The sequence below is a fragment of the Nilaparvata lugens genome, chromosome 7 (assembly GCF_014356525.2).
Source record: "Nilaparvata lugens isolate BPH chromosome 7, ASM1435652v1, whole genome shotgun sequence".
Taxonomy (NCBI): domain Eukaryota; kingdom Metazoa; phylum Arthropoda; class Insecta; order Hemiptera; family Delphacidae; genus Nilaparvata; species Nilaparvata lugens.
Window position 1 is genome coordinate 31,884,200 of NC_052510.1, and position 22,831 is coordinate 31,907,030.

Below are 22,831 nucleotides of genomic sequence, written 5' to 3' on the forward strand. Positions count from 1 at the left end.
TTCGTGCCATAAATCTAGAATATAAAGTTAGCCTGTGATATTTTTATTGATTTCAAATATTGTTCTATTTTTTATATTATATTTTTTATCGCTCTATATATATTTTTTGCCTCGATTGATCTTTGCATTATTTGTATAATATATGTGTGAAATTTTCATGGTGTGCAATTTATTTTTTATTCCTCATCTCTATAGTATAAGTATCATTTTTATATATATTTATTATTTATTGAATTACAAGAGTTATTGGAGAAGCCCATATCTAGGTCTATCAAGATTCTTTAAGACTGAATACTATTAGAAAAACCACGACCTAATTATATTAAATCTCATGCTTTACCGACTGATGCCAAGCAGGAGGCTAATCGTTATTTTAATATAAAGAATAACGTGACAAACTTCTATGCACACACTGACAGAGTCGACACAACACACCGCAGAAAAGCAGAACAGCAAAATCCATTTTCATAACAGGCTAACTTCTCAGGCTAAATCGCATAATTCTCATCACTCACAATTGTAACAATGAAAATTGTTACAATATGATATGTTTCATTTATTTATACGTTATAATATAACTCATATTGAATTATAACTCGTTGAAAGCTGACTTGGAAGTCGGGATTAACAAGATGAGTAAGAGAAAATAAAACACAAAAGCAATAAAAAATCTTAATTTTATTAACTGAAGCTGGTTTATTCAATTATTATCATGGGAATAAAATATATCTTATCCACTCTCGAAAAAATGAGTTCCTGCAGAGTGGAATAATTTAATAAAACTGATTTAGCTTCTTTGTAACGAATACAAAATGCGATCATTTTGAGTTTTAAACATATTTTTATGGTTTTAAGCGCCATCTGGTAATCTTTTGGTTGAAGATTCTTCAGTTCACTCTTATAACAGAATTGGAGGGAACATTCAATCTCTATAATCTTCTCATGTTACATTTACAAGTTGACTCTGTGATGTCATGTATGACTCACAATGAAATAATCAAATAAAATAAATCATTTTAGAGAGAATTAGCAAACTGAAAACGATCAGCCTCGACAAGGTGGAATTATTGTAGAATTGAATCTTCTTTTTTGATAAGAGGAACAGCTATTATCGCTGAAGCGATAAGAGATAAAGGGAAGATCTAAATATATGCTAGTCTAAATTCTTTGGCATGAAAGGAAATATAGTACATATTGTAATTTGTTCTTGACAGACATATGAACATTTATGTAATTTAGAGGTTGGAATTTTTTTTATGATTTGTAGGTCACATGATCTCAGTTCAGCCGACAATTGTTCAACTTATTGCTCAATTAATCAGCTGATCGACCAACTACATTTAATTCGATCACTATAGCTGATTCGCTTCAGCTGATCGATCACTATGATTATAAATATTAAAATTAATGTAAGGTAATGGTATGTAAATTTAAAGGCATGAATTATTGTGATACTTCGAATCTAAAGAACCACAAAAACAAGAGTAACTGGAGATAATATAGAGATCAATGTATGGAATTTATACAGTTATTGCATCAGTGTTTAATGTGATTCTTATGGCCTACCATACAATTTAGTAACCTACATAATGTTAATAATTAATAATAGTTATTTTTTATATATTTGTTGTATAACAAAGAGGGTGACCCTGAATCTTGAATAGCCAATCATATCTTACAAAGACTTGAAAAGCAATGAGGCGAGGGCTTACAAATTTTAGAAGAAGAGATGAAAATTTTTTAGGAATGCATCTCTCTGGCTTGTGATTTGGTGGAAGATCGACACATCAGAAAAATAGGGTTCCTTTTCAATTATTTTAAATTAATAAACCAACCCATTTTTCATGTTAGATTATTTACCTATGTAAATAAAATAATTGTTTATTTGTGTACTCGGTGGATATTATGAGTCCTTATTTGTAAAATATCCCCTTTCAGGAGTTATTACTGATAGAAAAATTATCCATGACCTGGACAATACAGTAGCCCAGCAGAGTCAAAAAGATTTAGCTAATTGATTATTGGAGATAATTAATTACGGTATTCATCAAGAACTTCAGCGGACATCTTTTGAGTGAGTGTTAGTTAATGAGCTCATTAATAAGGTCTTTTAGTGAATTGAGGAAATTATTCAAAAGTGCTATATAAATATTGATTCAAGCCTGAATACTTTGCAACATGTTGGACATTAATATCTATTTATTAAGAACTCTTTCCATAAATTAATATAATTTGAAATCTATAGGAAGCTTAATCCCATGCATAGCAGGAGCCCCTGAGATTTTGAAGAAGTCATTCTCCAGATTATTTATAATTGATTGAAATATATTTATCGAACCTATGAGCTGAACATGTTCAAATTTGCAAAATTCTGAATCAATCCAAATTCATATATATATCAGTATTAATAAATTTTTTTTTTTTCATAGCAAACATTATTGTAAATGATAATAACTCCTGTGATATTGGAAAGCTTATTTTGCATTGATATACTACTTTATTGCTGCGTTTACTTATGGGAATATACTTGTGTTTTTGTCAGCATACAAAGTTTTTAGAAATTTCTATTCCTAACCTGATCCATCTCGTGATATACAGTCTGTGCTGTCTTGGTATCAAACATTCTCATTGTGCAACATATGCAATTAATGAATCATTAAAAATTTGTCTTATTTTGAGCAACTATTATCTATCATCCTTTGATGATAGTCACATTTATCAGTCAGCAAATAATCATTGTTATTTATTATAATAAGCCTGCTACATATCACATAAGGATCCAGAGACCTTCTAGAACTGGCGTTGTAAGTAATAAAGAATTTAAAAAGGATAAATCGGTGCACACTAATATTCATGTTCAGCGTTTTGAAACTCAATAAGAAAAATAATAGTTGAGTTTCATTATTCTTGATTGGATATGAATGGTTACTGCATTCTAGTCACCGACTATCTTTTTGATTTCTTTCTTGGTATTCTACAATTTCTGCAAGAGAGCGGCGGTAAGACCTGGTAAACATCAGTTGTCCAGACCATTCACGGTCCATTATTGTAAAGTTACTCATGCATTTGTTACTGAGCTAAAGCTGTGGATAAGGTCCTATTCTATAACGGCTGATGGCTGTTGGGGTTGGTGAATAAAAAATGCTAACATCAAAAGCTAATCTCCTTCAAGACATACTGGCAACAGATCAGCCCGAGTTCAAAGCAGAGAAATGTCGAGAGACAATACTATGTTATTTTAGTTATTAATATTGCATGCGTTATTTCATGCAATCAATAGTTCATTGAATAGTGCATAAAAATTTAATTCAGTGAGGCATTCAATTAATAGTCGACACAGCAGCTGATTTTTACCAAGTTACATTGAGATATTGAATTGCATGCGTAATGGCATGCAATTTATAATCCACTCGACAGCTGATTCATGATGAATAATTCTATAGTCTGAATTTTACTCTAATATTGGCGTATGAAGGAGGCTCCTTTTCCTTTTATACTCGTAGTCTCGTATTATCATTGAAATTCAAAATTTCCAAAAACCTTGTATATACGTCGACGCGCAATTTAAAAAGGAGCATACCTGTCAAATTTCATGAAAATCTATTGCTGCGTTTCGCCGTAAATGCGGAACATAATTATAAACATATAAACATAAAGAGAAATGCAAAACCGTCGACTTGAATCTTAGACCTCACTTCGTTCGGTCAATAATCAACTCAGTTCAAATTAATTTTGTAATTAACAAAAGTCATTGATATCTCCAAGGTAAGGTACTGTTTCTGTAAAATGTAATGAAAAATCCCAAAAATCATTCATCAATATTGTTGGTCTGATTTATGTCATTTCGGAAGCTTGAACGTCAATACATGTAACGTAAGTCAGATGTAAAATCAAATAAGGTGAGTTGCGTGTGATGAATATTCCGAATTTTTGGTACTGATGTATGTCGTTTGTGGAGATTCATCTTCGAAGAGAAGTTTGTTCGGCACTAAGCAATCGCAAACGATCCCAATTTGTCTCCATTACTGTTGGATTAATCGACTTCAGTATGAAATGGTTTTCTGCAAACTTAGTCTCAGAGTATCACCAGAGTCACTGACTGATGCCTGCAAGCTAATATTTGTCTAATGCATTATAGGCTGCCAAGTTACGTACTTTGAGTCGAGATTGTTTGGCCAACAGCTAAGCAAATGGAGATCACACAGCTCAGCTTCTGCTTGAACATCACCCACATCTAAGTTCTCGAGTTGGTATTAGCTAGTGTTCTCCTTTGAGACCTTGAGACGCTTCTTGGATATTACATTCAAACTATTGCAAATCTCCGAGCTTATAAGAAAACAGAACAAACTATTACATACCATTAGCAGAACTTTTGCAAACTTTCGTGCTAATCAGGAATCGTATGTGAATCTGCACGTTTTTAGAGGACGTCTTGAATAGCTCATAATAGATGGCTCATGGATGGAACAGCCAACATCATAGTAAGGAAATTATGATTTTTATAGAAAGTTTGGACTTGGATATACTAGCTGGTTTATTATGATTAAAATCTACTAGGACTACTAGCAGAGTATATGAGAAACTGTTATTTTAAAGAACTCATTAGAGTGAATAACTAACTTGTAAGGAATTTTCATCCTATCAGAAACTAGCAGATTAAGCTGATATCAATTTATTGCTCTGTTTTAGAGTTTGAGAATCATAGAGCTGTTTTTGTTACAAGCTCAGATTGACATTAGCCTATAGTTTGAGCGAGTAAATTCGACTCAATTGGTTTGAATTGAACATGAAGGAGGAGAAGAAGGTACGTGGAAATTGAAAAACGGCTTCTTGTACGACGCCACTGGGAAAACGCTTCTCATGATGCTCATCGTAAATCTTGCACTTGTCGAAGACAGTCTCTGTTATTCATGGAAACACCCCCACCATTCAATCGGCTCACTTCTCAAAATTAACTACCACGTACTTTCTAAGAACAACGAAACTGGAACGTAGAAATGTTTGATTGGGGTTTCTATTATCTCTGATAACTGCTGAATGAAGCAAAGAGTGGAAAGCATTGAGTAAAACAGCAAATTGAAATCGTCTTGTTTGTTTTACAAACTAATACAGTGCCTCGATCTTCGATCCAGAATATTTTTAGAATGACCATGAAAGTTGAACTGGACTATAAGTATCATTTTTAATGGAGAATTTTATTGATCATTTTATGTCTATTCAATAACATTATAACATATAATTTTTACTTGTTTTCTAGTCCAATGACAGAAGATTCACGATGACCTATTTTATATTTCAATAATGTCTTACCCTCGAAACACAATCAATTGAAAAGGGTATGAATTAATCTCCTGATTGAGAAAATCATCGTGGGATAATGGATAGTTTTCCTACACTTATATAATGGTTAATTATAACCATTCCTACAATTCCATCTTCATAAGAGATTTCAGGACATTTCTTGAGAGTTGAACATCTTTTTAATTTAACATTTTTCAAAAGTTCTGTCAAGTAACTATAGATTAGAAACTTGAATGTTTCTCATTGTTTGCAAGCCGAAGTATTTTATAACCATCTTTATATATGCAAAGTCAATTCGAATGACTCTTTTATTCCTATTTATACAATAACTTGCAGATAACTTATTGATAGAAATTACAATATTTACTGGTTGGAGTGTGTAAATGAGCTCACGAAGTCACAAGTAAATATAACTCTATATGAAGTAAATGTAGTGAAATTCACGTTATAAAGTCAAAGGAAATGATAGGGAGGCAGTGTTGCCACTTTTCCTTCACCACCGGAACCGCCTAAAGGTGAGCGTCCACTAGGTCGGTGGAGCGGCTCGCAGGAGTGCGGAAAATGGAAGGTCCGTGCACTGCGAGCGCGGTGTGGTGCGACGCTTTTTTGGACTAGTTAGTTGGGACGTATACTTGTCAAATGCGATTTGAATTATGACATAGTTGTTGAAGTTCTGACGTTATTTTTTAATGAATAGCAATTCGCCTCGGCTTGGCGTCAATCGGTAGAGCATGAGAATTAAATACTATAAAATCTGGTCGTGGTTATCTAGGATACAATTTCGTTAAAAATCTTAATAGGCTCATACAGGAGCTCTCGCAATAATTTAATACTGATTATTGACAAATATATAAAGGATTTATACTCTATGGTATTGGGGAGTAAAAATGAATGGTACACCATGAAAAAATTGATACATATATTGGATGAATAATTTAAAAAAATCAGGTCAATATAGAAAATATATAGAGCAACAAAATATACAATAAAACAAGAACAAAATTGAATAAAATATCACAGATCAGTACACTATTTTTCAGTTCTGTAGCACGAAACTTTACCATGTGCTTTTCAATTCATTGATCATATGCATTTATTTGCATGCAGCTTTGACATCAACTTGCTGTTGCTTGTCGATTTGGATAGTCCTACTTTACATATTATCTCCCAAATCAGAGAATGATAAATTGACAAATCAATAATTATATATATATATATTAACTAGCCGTCAGGCTCGCTTCGCTCGCCGTATCCGTCTAGCCAGGGGGCTCCGCCCCCTGGACCCCCGACTGGATCGTCCAAGAATGAGATCAGCAGGCTCGCTTCACTCGCCTGAATTTTTCATTTGAGCATTTTATCATATGTTAGGACAATCCAGTCGGGGGTCCAGACTAAACATCTGGCTAAACGGATATGGCGAGCGAAGCGAGCCTGACGGCTAGAAATATAATATTCCCAGGATTGAAGTAGCAGTGCCCAATCAATTTTTCCGCGATAAATGCATTTAAATCTTCAACTTGGTGCCAACCTAACAAAGTCAACTCAACTTAATGCCAACCTGACAAAATTATTAATTTAGTTACCAGTTAACAACTGTTTCGAAGAGGTACTCTATCTAGATTATAGTTCTATAGTAACATATGATATGGAAATTTCAATTATAATTAAGAGATTGGGAGAAGAAGAATATACATGCTAAAAGACGAACTTTAAACCCTTAAAAACAACCCTTAGAGATAAAATATTGCCAAAAGATTTCTTAGTGCGCCTCTAAAGGGCCAACTGAACATACCTACCAAATTTGAACGTTTTTGGTCTGGTAGATTTTTAGTTATGCGAGTGAGTGAGTGAGTGAGTGAGTGAGTGAGTGCCATTTCGCTTTTATATATATAGATTTCTATAGTTCCCAATAAAATTCTCGATAATAAATATATATATCTCAGGGTGTAAGATTCGGCACCTGATGGAATTAGATAAATCAATTCATCCAAAGAACCAGAGCTACATTATATTATTACAAATTGTATTATAAAATCAATGATTGGGTGAATGTTAGCATTACAAGCTTAGAACTTATATTCTCTTAATTGATGTACTTTTGATATATAAATGGACTCGTTCCTATTCAATAAAGTATTTCTTATACCCTTTTAAGACTTGCGCAATTTTTTTGTATTAATTTCTTAATATTTAAAACCTTTCCGATGAGCTAGCTTTTATTTTATTTCACTTGAAGCACTGAGGGCGCCCTATTCTTATTTCAACTATTTTTCACTCACGTGCTGAATTTTTATAAGTTGTCGGCGACGATCCGAAATTCCTGGTGGTCCTGGATTATTGTTGGCCAAAGTCGTCTCTTCCAAGGGATTAAATAAATATTTGCATGACTTTTGCTTTAAAACAGCATCACAATGTCTTATAGAAATTTGATAATTAGATTAAAACTTTAAGTTTTAAAAATGTACAATAAAGGGTATTGTGCTCTACAAATTTTGGTGACATTCCATGGTAGTGGTTGGCAGGCAAGGGGGCAAGTTCTACCTTTCTTTTTACAATTTTCATTTCCGACTTGCAAATTTACATAAAATTTGAATAATTTGCTACTACGCCATTTTAAGGTTCAAATAGTTCGTGCCAATCTATTAAATTATTACTTATGTCACATATCTGATATTTTATCTGTCTTCGGGCCATATCCAAAACTTAAACTGAACAGTAAACATTTACAAAATCTTATCATTTTTAGAAATATATATAAATACATTTGAATCGGCTCACTATTGCCGCCCATCGATTACTACCATTTGATTGGTTCATGCAAATTTGTTACAGTATACATGCGCCTACGAACCTCCTACTTCCTTAATACATTAATTTATTTTTATTTTTGGTTTTTAGTACATTTTTTACATGCTATACAATTTTCTAATGTTTATAGGTTGTTTCTCACTTTATAACAATTAGCCATGTGCTTTTTTAATTCTTCTAGTTGCATACCATTTAGTTACAATAAATTTCTGCCAAGGTGTCTGGCTAGATTTTACGTTATGCGACTCAATCGATCATTATGTCGCCGATCAATAGATATTTTACGCCTAACCTCAAATTTTCAATACTTTTTTTAATATTATATAAGTAGCAAATTGTTTCTATTTCTATTCGGCTGTTCTAAATTTAGCCATGATACCTGATATTATCTAATTTTAAAAAACGGTATCGCATTTGGCGATACTAGACTATTATTCCACTTTAGACCTATAAATCTCTTTCAAATAGGGATTTTATTTACCCATCAGATTTTGATACGTTACAAAGTTAAAATTCTAATTGAAGTCAGTTCTAATTTAAGGTTGTGATAAAGTGGCAGACATGAGTGATGGATGACTCAGATGATGAAATGTTTTTTCGGCAGTTGTGGATGAAGCAGAGAGAGAGGAACTATCAAGGGAAAAAGAGATAAATGTTGGTACATCCGATTTACTTACCGTAAACGTAGGTAATTGATTAGAATGTGAACTGGAAGACGACAGAACAGCAGGCATTTTTATGCACTATTGAAGCAGAGGTCGGAAACAGCCGAGCCCTCACGAAGTTACCCGAGCACGGAAAATTTCCGACCTGACCTCCGTGCACTAGGAGACTAGGAGCGCGGCGCGACGCGATCCGACTCCGAAAAAGTCCAGAGACTTTTTGAAATCCGTGTCGCGCCGCGCTCCCGACCTAGTGCACGGAGGTGCACTTGATCACATGTATTTAATTCTATAGTTTGTGTGAAACAAGTTGAGACTTGGCCCTCCATCGGAAGAAATAAATTACAGGGTTGCCATATCGTGTAAAATTGCAACTTTCTCAAATTTTCAATTCAACGTCAGAATTGGATGTATAATATTATCCCCGATATCCTAGTAGTGCTAAAAACGTTCCAGGGTTAAAGGATTAAAAGGAAATTCAACTTTTATGATAAAATTGGAGACATCGCGAAGATTTTGAAACACCGCTTGGATTATTCAAGGCGAGGTTGTCATTTTCACTATTATTATGATCATCTGGCTTGCAGTTGCTGAATTTTTCAATCGTTCTGTATTTTTAATTTGTTGATCCCAGCTATTGATAGCATATGGCGGCACACCATTCAGCCGCTATCCTTGACTTTGAAACTCATGAGAGGCCAAAATACGTTCTTCCGAGTACATTTTACAATTGGAAAAATAATTTCAATTATTTCTGAGAAACTTTCTCGCTTTCACCACCTACTTATCTTTTGAAACAAAAAAGTTTCTAGCATGTTGAAAATTTCATGTTTTCTGCTCGAAATGTCTCGACATTGACGAACATAATTATTAATTGAAAAATAACTATCGGATAAAAATGATCCAGACACCAATAGAAAGGAGACAGTTCCCCGTTCATTTGATATACAATTATTACCAATTACGACGCTACATGATTCTGAGAGGAGTGATATTCAAAAGAAAAACAAATCTTTGCGATGTTTCCAATTTTATCATAAAAATTAAATTTCATTTTAATCCTTCAACCTTGAAACTTTTTTAGCACTATAAAGATATCGGGGATGATATTATACATCCAATTCTGACGTTGAATTGGAAATTTGAGAAAGTTGCAATTTTACACGATTTGGCAACCCTGTAATTTCTTCGGATGGAAGGCCAAGTCTCAACTTGTTTTACACAAACTATAGGTCGAAATTCTCCGCGCCGCTCCACCGACTTAGTGCACGCTCTACGCTGTGAATCTCTACGCTGCACGCTCTGCACGCTCTAGTGCAGAGCTCTACGCTGTGGAAATCTGTGGATCAAGTTATTCCAGTTGTATGAATTGCTAATTCTTGTTAATGCTCTACATATCTCAAATACTTCCATGTTGATTCATGCATTCGTTCATCATATTCCTTCACAATCTAGGAACAATTTGACAACGATGCGGAATTGGAGATGGATGGAGCAATCTGTCTTTATAACAGACAAGGATAGAGAACCAGTGCTAATAATGTGACTCCAAATATTGTAAATATAGTCTAGAGAGTTAACGCTAAAGTGTTAGGTAGCTCTCATCAACTAGAGATTAGAGAACAGACATATCAGAATTGACAATTTGAAATTACATCATCATAAACATAATGAAGTAATTAAATCATTATAAACATATTTTTATTGTTCAACATAGTAATTATAATAATCGACATGAGATATGTTCTATCGAGAAAAAGTAACAAAGATTGACCGTTGATGTGTTTATATTTTTTTTAGAAAGATAGTCAGTTGAATGATTGATGAGGGATGACAGTTGAATATTAAGTTAGTAAAGTTTTTTATTTCACCCTATCAGATGTGAGTTATTCAGCGCTGAACCGTACACTAACTACAGAAAGAAAATTTTAAGACCTTGGATCGTGAAAGTGCCTGAAAAGCTTTTTAAAACTTGAAGCAACGATGCTTGGAAGCTGTCATCTTGCTCTAATGAAGAGTTAAATTATTCAACAAAGTTTAGTATAAAATTCGAGGATGATAAATTGAACGTCAAGTCAAGACCATTATTATTTGTTGACGTGACATCCGAGGCTCTATTCGGGATGCCTTCGTCAAGTTGACGCAGTTAATCCAATTGATCAAAACATTAGAACAGTGATTTCTTTGCTCCCAACCCTTGTAGGGTTTCCCATTGTTGAAGTATGACTTAATCAACAGTCATGAAAGCGGAGGTTCTGACTCAATCGATGGATAGGTATTGGTGCTTTGTGATAGATGTTTTTCAGTTGTTACATTTAACAAAGATTTTTCATAGATTTTATCATAGATTTGATATTGTTATTCTGCCTTATTAAGAAGAATTTCTGGTCTTGATCAAGTCCAAAAATTCAAGTTTTAAAATTCTCCTTAGTACCAGTAATTATCTTGGATTATAGGGATTATTACTCATATCGATATGGTTTCAACTGTAAAATATTACAAGTGGTTAACATTAAGGTGCGTACAGACTTACGCTCTGCTCCGCAATCGAACGTCACTCAAGCAGAGCGATTGATGATCGGCCGGGGAGCAAGAGTAGAACGCGAGAAGAGCGTGTAACAGAGGTCGAGCTTGGAAAAGCTCCTAGGTCGAACTAACCATGTTCTGAACAAAGCTCAGGCTAGAGCTACCAGAGGACTGTAATTTACTATTTAAATAATCAAATACAAACAAGTGGCAAAATTTAATCTTCAATTTGAGCCAGGTTATTTGTACAGCTAAACTCTGCATTAATGAACAATAAAAAAGAGCAAAAACTCACCAGATTTAATCCAAGCTTGACTGCTTGCCCTTTTAAGCCTTTATTAGGTGTTTTGATCAGGTTCAGGGTGGGGTGAAATCTGGGAATAAGACAGGTTCTGGCTTCTGGGCCGTCTTCTCGTTGATTCTGTGTTCAACTTGCAGGCTATGTTCGAACAAAGCTCAAACTGATTCTTTATAAATTCAAATCTGATTCAAATTAATTCAATTTAACACTATTTACGCTGTTATACTCATAATTCACACACACTACACTCAAACAATCAATTACAAGAAATTTCCGATCGAAATTACATGACAAAAATACAAACTCGGTCTTCACAACAACGGGGACGAGACAAGACAAGAACGACTAAACTAGGACGACTCACAAAAAAACATCCAGAATGCCAAGCAAGCAGGACGGTTTGCGCCGGCGCAAACACAAGCCTGCTATTCGCAGAACCAGTCTGGCATTTTGGCGCTACAGTTCGAATTCTCTGGCCAAACCAAACCAATTGTTGCACATGCGTTGTCAACGTGTTTGTAATGTTTGTTAATAGTTACGATCTCTGTGTTTGCAAATAAAATTATCAGAATTAATAATTAGTTATTAAATCAAATAATATAAAGTTATACAAGCATTTATAATAATAGGTACCTGCATATTATTAGCATTTAGAAGAAAGAAGCCGATATCCCAATCAAGCTTTTCACCTTTTGAAACATTGACAGACATTACCTTTTATAATAAAACATTAAAATAAATGAAATAATCATAATATTCTTTATAAATTTATTATATAAACATAATGTATTATTATGCTACCCAGCAATCCCTTGGTCAGAATATTTTATTCAGTTTTGTCACCCGATCAGCTGGATTGAACGTTTCACATTTGTGAGGTTAGGTTGCAGCGAAGTCAACAATAAGAAAAGAGCGGATCGATCATCCTTCGAACATATCTCAAACCTCAATCGAACCCTTGCGTAACATCTCGGTAACGTTCATGATCGGAACGATTGCGGAGCGAGTGCGGAGCGTGCGGGGAGCGTGTTGGAGGCGCATATATATCTGTACACACCTATAGAACCAAATCAATGGTTAGCGACTAGTGCATCTCTTATAGAATAGAACAGAATAGAAAATATATTTATTGATACAAGAAAAAACATAACATGACAATCAATCAATAATAATTTGATGATTACACAAATATATATATATATATTATATATATATATATATATATATATATATATATTATGACATGATCTGTTAGTCGTCTGCCAAGTTGAGCTATTGATTTGAAACTTACATGCAAGTATTTGAAATTGAATTTCATCCAATTTGAAAAATTCCAAATTTTAAACAATTTTGAAATCAAAGAGATCATGGCAACAAAAGAATTACATATGAAATTACATTATACTACATAAATGCAGGAGTAAGAAAAAAGCAGTGAAACCATCAAGTATTATATTCCTGTATTTTTAGCATTTTTCTGTTATCCCAAGCATTCCTCACAAACCTATCAGCGCCCTCCAATGAGGATGTTTCACAGAGACAAGTAGTGTTTTTGAACGATATTAGTGTCACAGAGACAAGTTTCACGGGAGCAAGTATTTCTATAAATGGCAGTCTCACAGGAACAAGTTCCCACAGAGACAAGCAGTTTCATAGAGACAAGGTCTCCGTCCAAAGTAGTAGCGCTATAAATGGCAGTCTCACAGAAGCAAGTTCTCACTGGAACAAGGTGTTTCACAGAAGCAAGGTCAGTGTCATAGAGACAAGGTTGCGAATGTAGGAAGATGTTGGGCGTGTTGCCTACATCTGAACTTGAAGGCACTCCATTATTTGTTCTAGTAAATTGAATGTCTGCTGTTTTTAATCATGTAGGTATATGATTATGATTAAAGGTTTATCATATAAGATAGGGTTGGGTTGGTAACCTATTAGAATTAGATAGAAGATAGATTCGTGGCAATTCGTGATCCAAATCCAGTAATATTTCTAGAAAATGAGATTACGGACATGAGCGTGAGATAAAAAGAAAAACATTGGAAAAATAATAGAAATTTTAATAGAGGAAGAGGCAAGAAAAATGCAAGAGGAGGAAAACCAAATGAACAATGCATATGAAGATAACTTAAATAAATAAATTGAGTTCTATGCAAATGTAATATATTTCTACCAAACTCCAAGATAACTATTCCAATACATCTAATAAGTAATATTAGACCTTCAACCCAAAAGAATAATCAATATGAATATGAAATGGAATATATAAAAGCCAAATAGCCTACCACTGACCTATTCATCACTGCTTCTTAAAAATCACATGGCCGAAATGGTTTTTCATTATAATTCCTTCTTTCGTAATAAATTGTTTATGCTTTTGTACTCCTGAGGGAAGCTCGGTCCCCGATATTATGAGCAAATCATCTCTTCTTTTACCGAGCTGCGGTCTCGAATTATTGTAAATTCAAATTGATATAATATTAACTTCAGGCAGTCACAGAGTAATGCTGTGTTAACACCAATAGAATCTATAGATTCTATTAGATTGAAAATAACTTATCATACACATGATGAACATATGTGTTTTTCAAGTACTGTTCAATCTATAATAATCTGTAAGAATTAAGTTATTAACATTTTGTTAATAACTTTGGTGTAAACGTAGCTTTAGATGCCAAGATTTATCATGGCGTTCCGAATTACGGATAATTATGTCAATGAAAAACTTAATTTCCCTCATGAAATCTTTCCCATAAAAATTTCAACAGATTGTTGTTCTACAAGCGTTTCCACATGTTACAAAATGAAAATCCCAGTGAAAAACAAAAAGTGCCACTTGATAATTACCAAATCATCATTCTTTTTAATCGTAGCTCTGATTCAACTGAGCAATAACTCTCTGAACTTACTAGGTTAATAAAGTAACATTTAAAATTATCATAAGCGCAATGGGACTTGGGATTCCATCAATTCAGAATAAGTATTGTACCGGTATTCATTTTTACAGGATTGAAGTAGTGCAACATTTAGATTAGCACACCAATAGATTTTATTTGTAACGAAGTGAGATCATTACTTTCATATCAAAGTTCTACTTTTTCCATTATGATATAGTATATTGACGACTACTGCAAAACAATGTCTGATTGAATAAAATGCTTTATTCTCCAACCATCCTTTTATTGCTCTCTTAAAACTATCAAGATCATAATTCCGTACTTCCAGTGATAACCTGTTGAGAGTTTTCACTCCTATAATAGCAGTACATTTTTTGTGTTTTGCTAAGCCTAGCAAGCCCCAGATCAATCTAACTACCTGTTCGTGTGTTATGCTCATGAATGCTTCCCCTTAAATTGAAAAGATTAATGCTTTGCTTTACAAATATTAAACAATTAATAATGTAAATTGTAATAAATTGAATTTGATAAGCAAGCAAAATCGCGAAATGAAAGGATTTTATAGGTCTCGAGCAAACAGCTGCTCTATTATCGCCGGGTGCGATAGCAACAAGTGAAAGATTAGATAATAACGGGTATCATGGCTACTTTTAGAACAGCTAAATAGAAAAGAATTTTATTTGCTATTTATTATATTATATAAAATATTGGAATTCTGAGGTTAGGCTATAATACTTACTGGTCGGCAACCTAAATAATCAATCAAGCTGTTTAATTTGAAATCTAGCCACCTTGGCAAATTTTTGTTGTAAACAAATAGTATTCAACTAGAAGATTTGGTAACCACATGGCATGCTATTGTAAATGGAAAAACAACTTAAAAAGTTTATAAAAATTTATTATATGTAATGAGCATGTACAAAGCACATAAAATAAATAAAAATATTAAGGAAGTATTCAATAGGCGCATGGATACCTTTGTGAATTTTGGATGAACCAATCAAATTGCAGTAGTTGATGGATGGCAATAACGAGCCGATCCAAATTTAACCATTGATATTTATATAAATGATAAGAATTTATAAGTTATCATGAGTAATTATATGTAATCCGAGTAATTATAAAATGTTATACCTAGGATATAGGTAATAGCCTAGCAGATTGGCACGGATCATTTGATTTTTATAATGACATAGTTGTGGAATATTTGAATGTATGCAAATTTGGTAGAAAGAAGTATGATTGTAGAGAATAGGGGTGGATCAGAGCCCACTTGCTTGCCAGACGCCGCCATGGAACGCCACTAAATTATAGAGCACAAGTCCCCTTCTTGTTAAATTGTACATTTGAAAGATTTAAAGTTTAAATTCATTAATTAATTTTTTTAAAGACTTTGTGATGCTGTATTAAAGCGTAAGTCATTTAGATATTTATTTATTCCCTTGGAGAAGATGACTTCGGCCACCAGAGAATCCAGGACGACAGGAAATTCGGATTGCCACCATCATCTTGTGAATTTCAACACATAAGTGATAATAATTATCGAGAAATAAATGAATTTAGGGCGCCCTCAGTGCTTCAAGTGAAATAAGATTTAAAAAGGTAGCTTGTCGGAAGGTTATATAAATATTGAAATTGTTATAAAACTTGTGCAAATCTTAAAAAGTACATAACATATTCTATAAATTAAGAACTATATCAGATTCACATGTCTAAGGATGCACAGATAAAAGAAATATTTAAATTTAATGTTGTAATATATATATATGCTCACTCAATTATCAATTTTATTAGCAAATCATAAAGATATAAATGAAGCTCATGTTCACGGGATAAATTAATTTATCTAATTTCCATCAGAGGCCGAACCCTAAGCCCTGAGATATATACAGATATATATATATATATATATATATATTATAGTTTATCAATTGATTATTTTTATTAATTTGGAAGGAGTATATATATATTGAGAGTTTTAATCTTAATCGACAAGCAAGTCGATAATTATTGAGCTACATAATCTGAATGCATGCATATTTCATAATGATTTATAATGCATAATCATTAACCGATTCAAGAAGCACATGGTAACGTTTCGTGCTAAAAAAAAACTAAAAACTAATCTTGAGCTGATCTGTGATACTTTCTTTTTTGATATATTTTGTTCTTATTTTTACTATTTTCGCTTGTTGCTCTATACATATCTATATTTATTTATTCGTTGATTTTTTGTGTAATATAATTTTTTATGGTGTATCCTTTATTTGTTTCCCTACTTCCATGCATGACCAATCTCATTTTTATCTATCGAGTTACCAGTATTGAAGTATTAATAAGATTACCATCCGACAGCGATATACAGCATTGATAGCCAAATCTTTGGAAATAATACGTTCCAGAGATTTATATAAATTATCCAATATCATTTTATACGACCAGAAGAGTCTCAAAATCATAGCTTTAAGTTGTAGCAGTGCAAATTCTCGCATATTTACTTGCGGATTTCTACAAATCAGTCACAGAAATTGTGAACTGTTGGAGCAGCCGAAGTCAGTAACCGGCAAGAGCAGAGAATTGCGGGAGCTCCTGGGCGAGCCAGTAAGAATTTTGTATAATATATATTCTAAGAACCACAACCAGGGTTATATATTTTGTTACTCATGCTCTATCGACTGCAGCCAAGCAGGGCAACCCGTTATTGAAAGAAATAACGTGACAAAATACATGGAAGTGGCAATATACCATTGTCTAAGAATAAAAGGCTTACAGGACTCCCTCATGCCCAGATTAAAGATAGCACGCAAAGCTCTTTTTCGACACAGAAAAATAATATTCATAATTTCTAATAGGCTCTGATAACCCATTATGATAAAATAGGTGTTCAATGAATAAATGAAGCCTAACAACTTGAAATATATTTCAAATTATTTAAGATTAAATTGATTCTACCTCGGTGCTAGTCAGCTTTACATTTGTACATGTATCATTGTATTGAATTATTAATATTTGATGATTTTGGTAAAACGACATTTTAATCCTGGACTAGTAGTTCTATGAACAGTAGACCTTGCGCAGTTATAAAGCACAGCCTCGTCTCATACTGTACATAAGAGTAAATCCTGTTTATATGTTGTGTCGGCAAGATGTCGGTGTGAAAACGGCTAATTGCTGTTGGGGTTAGTGTATCAAGAATATGCTAACATCAAAAGCTAATCTCCTCCAACTCACTGGCAACAGGTCAGCCCGAGTTGAAAGCAGATAGAGGTCGAGAGAAAATACTATGTTTTCTTTCCGTTATTAATTGCATGCGTCATTGCATGCAATGAATAGTCAACACGACAGCTGATTTTTTTACTAAGTTACATTGATATATTAATTGCATGCTTTATTGCATGCAGTTAAAAATCCACTCAACAGTTGAATTATTATGCATGATTCTATTCTGATTTTTACTGTAATATTGGCGTTCGAAGGAGACTTTACCTATTGTATTAACCTTAAAATGCAAAATTTCCAAAAAACCTTGTATATACGTCGAGGCACAATTTAAAAAGAAATATACCTGTCAAATTTCATGGTAATCTATTGCTGCGTTTCGCCGTAATTGCGGAACATATAAACATAAAGAGAAATGCAAAGCCGTCGACTTGAATCTTAGAACTCACTTCGCTCGGTCAATAAATCCAAATTTCAAGAAACCACAAGTATCCTGGATGAAAAGGGGAATCAATTGCCATGTGGATTTGAATCTAAATGTCTAGGATACACTAAACAGTCCACTAAATCCATAATTTTTTCTCCACAGGAGAAACGTTTAAAGCTGGCATCAAATGATGTCACCACATTATTTACATATGTAAATTATATATTTATATATGTATGTCACGTGGATTGAAGGAGCGTTGTTTGTCACGTTGTTTGTTGATTGAAAGAAGATTCTATTTTACTATCTAAATAAATCATAATGTAATTTACTTATCCGCTTCGAGATTTACAAAGTGATAATAAGTAGGAAATGAAATGTATAGCAAACACTTCAGTTGCTATGTAGGCCTACTGTATTGTATTCTGTAGTGTCTTATTTTTTACTAAAGTGATGAAGTATCAGAAAATACTTTTATTCAGCATTGTTATGTATTATTTTCAATGTCATTTTTTTCTCTTTCTTTTCAATAATTTGAAATTTTTTATTATTTTAAATAAGTGGATAACTTAACTATTGTTTGTTTTTAATCATATTATTTGTATTATTTTTTTGTATTGTTATAATACTTGATAGAGAGTTTAGTGTAAGAGAGGGTCGACTGCGCCCTAACTTTGCTCTCTAAGAAAAATAAAGGCAGTCATTCATTCTATTCTATTCATGTCACCATAATATATATGTATTTATATTAAAAAACAGATGACATCCAATTTATTAGAGCAAATGGAATGCCTTCATCTTCATGTGTAGGCAACACACCACACCAACCTTGTTCCTGTGAGACTGACCTTGTCTCTGTGACACTCCACTTGTTCGAATGGGACTCTACCCCTCTTCTTGTTCCACTGACACTACTTGTTCCAGTGAGACTGACCTTGTCTCTGTGGGACTCACCTTGTCTCTGTGAGACTCATCTTGTCTCTGTGAGACTCACCTTGTCTCTGTGGGAACTTGTTCCTGTGAGACTGCCATTTATGAAAATACTTGTTCCTATGAAACTTGTCTCTGTGACACTAATATCGTTCAAAAACACTACTTGTCTCTGAGATACAGACCCCCTCCAATCACTACCATTCAAAAACCCTGCTACCTGATCCTCTGATAGCTCTCTATCGCCTAAATGCGCTCCTCTTATCTCCGCTAGTACTGGACACCTTCCGATAAAATGCATTGTATCCTCCCTTTCCCTCCTATTGCATAACGTACATATGGACTGAATTTCCTCTCTTCCCACACTACTATTCAGGTACCATAGACCTCCCCTTGATCTGAATATGATTGACTTCTCATTGTGGGTGAGATTGACTCCTATATATATTGAGTTCGGTGATTGGGTTCAAACGTGAGTAGACAGAATAGTTTACAGATTGCCTTGCTCTTTCTCTCCCTTTCTATCTACATTCGTTTTTTATACATTCATTAATATCATTCAAACTTTGCCTTAGTACATCCCGCATTCCTTCCTCCCGCAGTACATCTTCGCAATTCAATGTTATATTTTTCTGCCTGCTCTTTCCACACTTTATACCATCCTACTTTCTGATCAAACATTTTCTGTGCAAGTTTTCGTGGCAGCCTGTTTGGTCGCAGAGAAAGGGTTCTTATAATATAGCTGTAATGCATCTCAAATAAATAATGGTGTAAATTATACTTATTGACCTCCAAATAGATGATATAATTGGGTGTTGATTGCGGTAACGAAAATAATTTCTTGATAAAGGCTCTATGTAACCGTTCTACTTCTTCAAATTGCTTATATCCCCACACCTGACCACCATAGCTCACAAGAGCTCTTACCACCGCATCAAACATTACCCACTTACTCTCGATGTTTATTTCATTTTGGACCACAAAACTATTCCACACATTATTCAATGCAAACTTTGCCACTGACACTCTCTCTCTAACATGCTCACTGAACGCCAACTGAGGAGTGAATGTTACGCCTAGATATTTGTACTTGTTTACAACTCCGATCCGCTCTTCTCCCCAGTACCATCCCTCATCATGGGCCAATGGGCCAGTCTCCCTCCCTTTCTCATCGCCATTATCTTAGTTTTGTCGGTATTGATTGTAAGTCCCCACGTCTCATAGTAATGTTTCAAACATATTATTCAGCATCTCTTATACTTCATGACGATCATTTTAAAAAAATGATTTCCATTAGGTCCAAAATTGAAAAGCATGGTGCTTTTCGCTTTTCGTCACAAAGGTTTCGTCTGTAGTGTAAGATAGTTCGTCAATGAACAGAGCAAGTGGTACTTTTTGCTATGAACTAACACTAGGTTACCAATGAGTTTATTTCAATCTTGAATCACATTTTAACTATAGTAAGAATAATAGAGATGTTATTTTGAAAATAGTTCAACAAATTTATAGGATGATCTTTTTTGACATGAAAAGTACGCCATATCACGTTTTTCATCAGATTGAAACTGAGAGACGAAATGTTGACAAACTTGTTTTCAGCTGCAAGCTGGAGAGCGTGTTATTAGGCATGAGTTACGTCAGTCAGAGTCAGTATAGTTTAGGCTTTAGAGCCGAGTCGCGTTTCGCGTACATTCGTGCATACGTAACCCTTTATTTCCGTTTAGAACTTCTATTTCATTCATGCTTGGCTGCTCTCATACAAACCCCCCACCCCTTCAACTTCTCCTCCAACTCATTTTTCCTCATTCCTCACCACCTCATCCTTCATTCCCGTCTACCCTGAATCCATACGCGTACATTAATCTCTCTCATTTATTTTGTCTGCTCTTCATTAACGTATCTTTTGTTTCTGACTTCCATGTCCGAAGTGCATCTACGAGTATTTACCTCCAAAATGCTCCTCATATCTTCTCAATTTCTAATCGTATTCATCTTCAATATTCCATAACATAGCATCATCCACCACACTTACCCATTGTTCTCTGCTACTCTATTCTATCTCTCTTGCAATCCATCCTATTTCTCTGTCCGCAGAGGATTTCTTCTTTCACAATACATTCTCCTCCTTTTATTATAGAATTGATAGTCAATTAAGAGTCATATTTGCAACAAACAAATGTTGCAATGAAGGTGAATATTATAATCAAATTATGATCTCTGTTGCAAATGGAGGTAAACAAATGTTGCAATGAAGGTAAATATTTTAATCTAATTTTGATCTCTGTGATTTACTAGGTATTTATTCTCTCTTCTGTATTATATCCAAATCCCTGTTATTTTTCTCCCTGTTATCATTTTGATACATGTTCTCTTTCTCAAATCAATATCCATTTGAAATCATGTTCCTGTCTCCATATACTCTATTCAAACCCAGCAAATCACTTTTCACTTTCTTCAATCTCTAATCAATTACGATTATTTCTTTATAACACTCTATTTCATTTTATATATTTTCTCCTCTATTCTTGTTCCAATCCTCAATCTCCTACTGCGTCCTCAATTAACAATATTCCTATAGCTTTCATTACTGGGGAGTCCCTGACAGAAGTTCTACCTCGTCTGAGTATATAATATATTTTAAGCCGTCGATTGGCCTCACAACTGTTTAGCCAGGAACGATCATTCAACGTGCCAATCCGACACGGGAATGACGTGGCTGGAAACGTTTGTTCACATACGGGTTCGATCCCCAATATTCTTCACCCTCTAGGCTTCCTCCTTCCATGGAAGTAGCCGCCCTCCACTTTTCATTCTTCATTCACTTTCCTTTTTGCAACCGACATTTATATTTATTCTTCTCCTCCACTACGTTTCCCATGTTTCATCACTGCATGTTCAGTTACTTCACTTTCCATGTCCATCTACTTCCACTCTCTTTTTCTGTATACTGCTCTTTCCATGATTGCTGTCTACCTGAATACTGCTTTTTGCATGATTGGTGTGTTTCATGGACACTGCTCTTCCTCTACTCTCTTCTTCACTCCCTAATTTACTTTTCATCTTCTTTCACTCACTACCTCTTCTTATCACAATCTCATACCTCTCACCATCATGAATCCAATCTAATTTAATCCTATTACTTTTTTAGTACACACATTTTCTCTTATTCTCTCAATTCAACTTATCATGAAGTCATTTTTTGACAAATCTTTACCATCCTCGTACTATTATATCATCACATTCATCTTCAGCATAGTTAACTGGTTTTCGAATTTCCTTTCCACAGACTTCACTCATTCTTATTATCTATATATTTGCAGTAGGAGAAGTTCTTAGTTCTATTCTGCAATAACTGCTATTCCCAATAGAATCTTCCATCTTATATATTTATCTACCTTCCTGTATCACTCTCTCTGTGTGTATCTTTCACTCTCCCCTTCACACTCTTCAAATGTCTCTCTACTCTACTCAACTTCATCTCAACTATCTATTTCTCAATGAGCGCGCACTGTTCAACCAAGGAATTCTAGCATGTGAGATGTGATGGAATTTACCAGCCCTGTGCACCCAGCAGGGAGCAGCCCAACTTGCAGAAAGGGCACACATGCTGGAGTAGAGCAGGCAGGGTGTCTCCGGCTTAGCAAAGCTCTTCTCTGCCACTGCTCTGTGGCGGCTAAGCACTGCTACCAGCTGGTGCCACAATCAAATTCGTCCCACAAACTTCCAGCATGTAATGTGAACTTGCTCTTCGGATTCTGACGCATCT

The 22,831-nt window shown here is 34.2% G+C and overlaps 1 protein-coding gene across 1 annotated transcript in view; it reads right to left on the reverse strand.

Annotated features, from left to right (window-relative positions):
* Positions 1-21,101, reverse strand: part of LOC120352188 (coagulation factor V-like) — a 41,615-nt gene extending 20,514 nt beyond the window's left edge. The window contains exon 1 of the mRNA XM_039431904.1: positions 21,098-21,101. Within this exon, the coding sequence (XP_039287838.1) occupies positions 21,098-21,101 (4 nt within the window). The remainder of the gene's footprint in view (positions 1-21,097) is intronic.
* Between the last annotated feature and the right edge of the window lie 1,730 nt (positions 21,102-22,831).